Raw genomic sequence first — 6,007 nt, 5'->3', positions numbered from 1 at the left:
GAGGCATATCTCAGTTTGGGTGAAGGGATGTGTCATGAATTTGTTTTTGCGTATCTGTTAACCGACTTAATTAGTTGATTATTAGCGAATTGCTGTGTTATGTCTGTCATCGTTTAGGTCTATTTGAAGTTTTGGACGGAACTTGGCTCAGTGATTTGGAACTAATTACGAGATATCCGTCGCGATTCTGACAGTTTATATCCGTAGTTATTAATGTAGTGAACGATTAATCAAAAGATATGACGTATTCAGTACTTAGTGTGATTGGCTTTATGATTGAAGTTTACGCCTTAGAGTCTTTTTTCTGCTTTGTAATTGGTTAGAGTTTTGGAAATGAATAAAGAGAGTTTGAGTTGGTCTTGGCGAATACTCCACGACAGACGCAGTCCTGGAGAGCCTTGGGGCGAGCCTTGACACAGTCTAAGAGAGTCTTGGGGATTTTTCCCCAGGGCGCTGTGTCTGATAGAGTGCTCGATTGACCGACTAAGACGAGAGCTGAAACGTATTTCGTTGTGTGTGTCTTATTTGACTGTAAAGTATAAGTGACTTTCCCGATCCCGTACCTCAAGGGGACGAGATATAGAGACGAGACGAGTTCCCCCCCACCCCGACAAGTGTGGAGAACCCGAGAGAAAGAGTTTTCCCCGTGATAAAAGTAAAATAAACACGTTGGGGTGATATATACGTTCTAATAGCTTCTGATCATCTAGTACTTAAAATCTACAGCAAAAAATAACAGACTAATTTCATTATGGATGTTGGAATAAACCTAGGAAGAAACAAATGGTTTATCACGTTAATTTATTGAGTTGTACATGAATTGGTGGGAAAATTATAATGTACTGAACGATTGTCTATAGAGTATTGCTACTCTAAAAAAAGTGTAAATTGCAAAAACGTGACACTAGAGTGTTGGTGTGAAATTAAGAAGAAAGAAAATGAATTCCGCGCCACACGATCTTTTTTATTGTGCTTTGTAATTGTCTGTTTATTAATTTCTCCAGTGATTAGCCGTTGGCCAATATAATATTTTATACGAGATTTGAGCGGGAATTACATGACATTGCGCCAGAGCTTGTCTTTCGAGATTATCAAAACTCTTAAAAACTGTCAGCAAATATAAACAATAAATTAAACTGAAATAATGTAAAATAAATGTATAATACAAATAACAAAAATAAATAAAGCCCGAACAAGGATCTTATTTTAATCAGATATTGTTATGCTTGCCTTGTAATTAAGTCAGTGCTCGTTTCCTTTTTTCAGATTACACGAATGTAGCTCAGTAAATTGAAGACTTATGAACAAGACTAGAAAACGCCGAAATTTTCAAATGTGATTTAGTCAAAATTGAAAGATCTTTCAACCAAATTTTGCAGACAATATAATTTTAACACTTGATGGTAGTCTTTGTACAGGAACACTTCACACTTACGAGTATTTAATAACAGAGGTGTATTTAAGGTAGAGATGCAGTTTACCTGACAGGTATTTTAATTAGTTATTTAGGAAACCAAGATGACCTCCCTTGTCCACAATACTATATATTTTCGGAAAGCTTATTGTATGAGTTTTAATTTTGTTTATGAACACTGTAGTTTGAAATATGCACAGAAATATGTTTTTTTTGGTCAAAAGTGATTTAAAAAAAATTAGCTTTTAAGCCATGCTTCTGTTTCCTGTCAAAATTGGTTTGTGGGTACACCTGTTTACCAAGAAAAAAGTGCGGTCTACCAGTAGTCATTTATGCAGGGCAGCAGCTAAAATTTCACTACTTCAAGTTTATGCATAAATTAACACCCATGCTAGTTGTCTGTACGATTGTTGTAACACTGTTCAACCAGGAACAATGCCCCGACGGCGTTTTGAAGATAAACACATTGTGAATCATTTGTGAACATTTCAAAACAAAAGGTCAAAGCGTCTAGGAGCTATTTTTTTTAAAGTTCTAGGATGTGCACTAAAATAAAACTGAGATAATTGTTAATTTGCATAACAATTCACTCAGTAAGGAATTTTCTAATGCTTATAAATTAAAATGGCTGTAACAGTTCCAAATTTAAATGTATTATCGTTTTGTTAAATCCCGTCATTTCCTTTTTCACCATGTTTCTTGTTTTATTATTCATGTACAGCCTTGCTAAATCTAGCGAAGCAATCAAAAGAGATAATGTTTGTACCAGTTATCTATATTTTAAAATCGTTCTTTGAGTATGTTCCACAATTCAAAATTCTACAATATTTTAACAGTCTACAGCCAAGACTGTTTGGATAATAAAAAGCAAAAACAAAAAACTTCACTCCCAAGAGCCCTTCACCTGCATCTCTACCTTAAGGAAACATTAAGTGGTTTTCATGTAGTCGAAGTGACTAGACGTAATATAATATAAAGCCGATCGGATGATGAGATATATTTCATAATCCTGAAGGTGTCTACAGTCAGTCAGTTCCAGGCAATACACCTTATCTGCCCAATAAAGGAGTAGACGGTCTGTTTCTGTTTAGCAAACTAGTTGGATTTCCCTGTCATGAAACAAAATAAAAAAATAGCTTGTTCTTAAATTAGAAGCCTGCACATAATTTCTTGACAAAATTTGTCATAAATCGCATGACAATGTTCATTTGTTTGTTATGTATAATCATGATGCTATTGTCCCATGGCACCATAAAATAGCATTTTTTGTGTCTTACAGTGATGTATTTTTAGAAACTCCTAATATTTTTAAAAAAATCGTTATTTTTAGAACAATTCGATACAGCATAATATTAAAAAGACTTGCATTTTTGTCACTTTTTTAAAACCAGATTTGTAATTCTTTAATCATTCACAATATATATTTTTTTTTCAATATTCAATAGTCTTATATTACCAGGTAGTACAATTTATTAAAGAAATTGATAAATTATAGTTATTTGAATACATGAGATGGCTTCCACTTTAGGTAAATAATTAAATTCATCAACATTCGTATATTTTTGATTAAAGTAAGTCAGAGTACTTATTTACGAGTCACAACAGGTAATTGGTACTTCAAATTACTGATCAGGAATCTTGGCTTATGTTTTTTGGCAATCCAAATGCGAAAACAAAATTAGGGCATGTTTTTTTAAATGCGAATCGCCGGGAATATATGTCTTGATTGCGCAGTAAAATATAATTAGTTATTCCATTGCAATGACATGCACGCGTGGATAGTGTTTTATTACAATATGTAACTAGTGTGTTGAATACAATTTCGGTGTCCACTTCTGTCGTAGGAGAGGTCGTCTGCAAAAAGATAAACTTTTCCCCCCGAACTCATTATTACAATGTAGCTGATATGGAATTAGGTTAGCCAATCACTGAATGTAAGGTTTGACAATTAAATAGAATAGACTGAGAAGAGCGATGTAAATAATTTGATGGACAATTCTTTATGTAGGTTAAATTAAATAAAGAGTTATTTTATTATGTTTTTGTTTGTATGTGAATGTCGAATATAAACTGTTACTGTATTTAGCTATGATTTATGGAATATGATAATACAAACCTCGAAGTGTGATGAAATACAAATTTAAATATGTTTTTATTCAAAAGAAGCATACTAAATGGCTGACACTTTGATATTTTTGACGTGGCAGTCACTATGTGGTTTTGGGTACTGATCTGTGCCAATGTGTGCAAACAATTGAGCTTTCATTGTTGGCGGGTTTGATTATGCGAATTCATTTCTGATTACTTGTCGCCGTTGTATTGTCAAAGAGCTTTCACGTCGTGCCTGACGAAATGCACAATTATAACAGTATTTCAGGGATGTTGGTAAGTGCTATTAAAAATGTGACTGTATTGTTAAACATCTGGTTTAATAAATAATGTTTGCATTGATTTTAGACACCTATTTATTATGTATATAGTGCGACGGAGAGCCACTGTCATACTGACCGAGGGTTAATTAAAATAACCTTGATTTCATTCTCAATGAAGCGAATGTTTTGAAATCTTACAGACTTATACAATATACAGTGCATTGCATTGGTCTGCATTTGTCTTGTCTACCAGAACTGATAAATACATATATATATGAACCAGAAATAATAATGTTTACAGAAATGTGGACCTTAGATAGGGGTTAATATTTGTATGTTGTATAACTTATTGTCAACGTTTTTTTTTTATCCTAACCCGTATCCAAGTCCTGAAAAGCTGTCCAGACATACAGACGCCAATAAATGGCTACAAAAATGGTTCAAACGAAAATGGCTCCATAGTGAGATTTTCTTGCGATAATAAATACAGACTACATGGGGAACGGGCAATTATGTGCATGAATGGCGTATGGAGTTCATCCCGTATACCAGAGTGTGAACTAAGTATGTAGATATATCTGTATTCATAGTTAGTCAGTCTATATAGTCTATAGTTTTAACGATTGCCTAATGAAACTATGAAAATACTTAAGTGTATATAGTGCATAGTTGTATTTGTGCAGGTTTCGTAACCCTCCAGATACTTTAACGCAACAGCAAATTGTTCACACATGCTGTATTTGTAAGGTTGTCCTTTTCATTGCCGCAGTGACAAGGAAGAGATTCGAAAACTGGTTAAAGTACTGGGGTATATATTAATATAAGTTGTCCAGAACTGTGATAACAGGACAGCGACCGTAACCAATACATTACTATTGTTTTCATAGAACGATGGCGAGACGATCACAGATGTGGTGCTGGTTTTTATCTTTGGAATGGAATAATGGCAGAGTGTGATCCATATGGTATAGAAACTGGTCAATGCTGTTCAAATCATCTGTGGTGCGGGGTGGGATATGAATTTTGTGAATGCGAGACTTGCGCTAATTATGCAGTTGAAGATGGTAATTAACAAACGTACTATTGCCATTGTCAGGACATACTCATTTTTTTACGTCGTCATATATACAATTCAGTGTTTTAAATTTCGTAGAACATTTATAACAAGACTATTATCATTTATCAGCCCTTGCTAAAATAACATTCTCAGTATTTCAAATTCAGCATTTGATTGTGATCATGCCAATCTTGTTTTCCGTTTTACAATACAAAATTTCCCATATGTTTGACCGATAAAAAATGATAAAATATAAGAGAAGGTAATCAACACAAACACATATATGTATTCTAGTTGGAAAAAACTTACGCACGAATTGCAGTGTTTCAAAGTCGCATACATTTAAGCAGATAACACAGACTTCAGATCATACGAGCAGACTAAATCTGACTCACCACAAGCATTTACAAATAATGCCATCTAATGTGACAATTTATTGGGCAAAATATATTGGCGAAATACAACATACTAATGTATTATTTGTCATGTTTTTTTGTTTAACCAACACACGTATTCATGTATATTTCATGTTAGACTAGAGCTAAATTATGAACATTTGTGGCCATGCTATGTCGTGTGCCTGTGACTTTGATGGTCATGTGACATTTATTCTGTACAAGTATTTCACACATGTCGCCAATGATGCGTCTTTAATTTGCTTTTCTTATTATGCTTATGTCTTCAGAGGGTGCTGTGTGCTTTACTAATTGCCCAGTAACTGGGATATTATGTGATGATGGTGGAGTTGGCTCTCACTCAAGTGCTTGTGAACTTGGTACAGATTGCAGTGATTGTGGACCCCGATATCCCAATTACATTCCATAGATGTATGGGCGAGCCATATTACATGAATACTGCATAAAAATACCATTATACATTTTCTGTCTTGTAAACAACCCTGAATATAGAGAATAAAAAGTCATGACACATAGAAGACACGGAATATAATAATAATTGTCACATGTTCAAGTAAAGTAATTTCCTGCTGGCCAAATTATTCCCCGATGACTAGAACATACAGCTTTGATACCTTCGCCGTCCCACGTCATTGATTTTCACTAAGTTTCAGTTCTCAAAATAAACCGAAATTATACTAATTTTTGCCTTTAATAGTGGTGACAGAAATTATTACCCGAAGACTTTTGGTTTCGCACTATTTTCAAG

General features: G+C 34.1%; 1 protein-coding gene across 1 annotated transcript; it reads left to right on the top strand.

Annotated features, from left to right (window-relative positions):
• Nucleotides 1-4,177: 4,177 nt before the first annotated feature.
• On the top strand, nucleotides 4,178-5,675 carry LOC146734622 (uncharacterized). Its single transcript, XM_085507716.1, has 3 exons — nucleotides 4,178-4,350; nucleotides 4,674-4,850; nucleotides 5,529-5,675. The coding sequence occupies exons 1-3, from the start codon at nucleotides 4,299-4,301 to the stop codon at nucleotides 5,666-5,668; spliced, it is 369 nt and encodes a 122-aa protein (XP_085363842.1). The 5' UTR covers nucleotides 4,178-4,298; the 3' UTR covers nucleotides 5,669-5,675.
• The last annotated feature ends 332 nt before the right edge of the window (nucleotides 5,676-6,007 follow it).

Source organism: Saccoglossus kowalevskii, chromosome 14 (assembly GCF_978046115.1).
Source record: "Saccoglossus kowalevskii chromosome 14, keSacKowa6.1, whole genome shotgun sequence".
NCBI lineage: Eukaryota > Metazoa > Hemichordata > Enteropneusta > Harrimaniidae > Saccoglossus > Saccoglossus kowalevskii.
The sequence above is the reverse complement of the archived record's forward strand: the minus strand, read 5'-3'. Positions and strand labels throughout refer to the sequence as shown.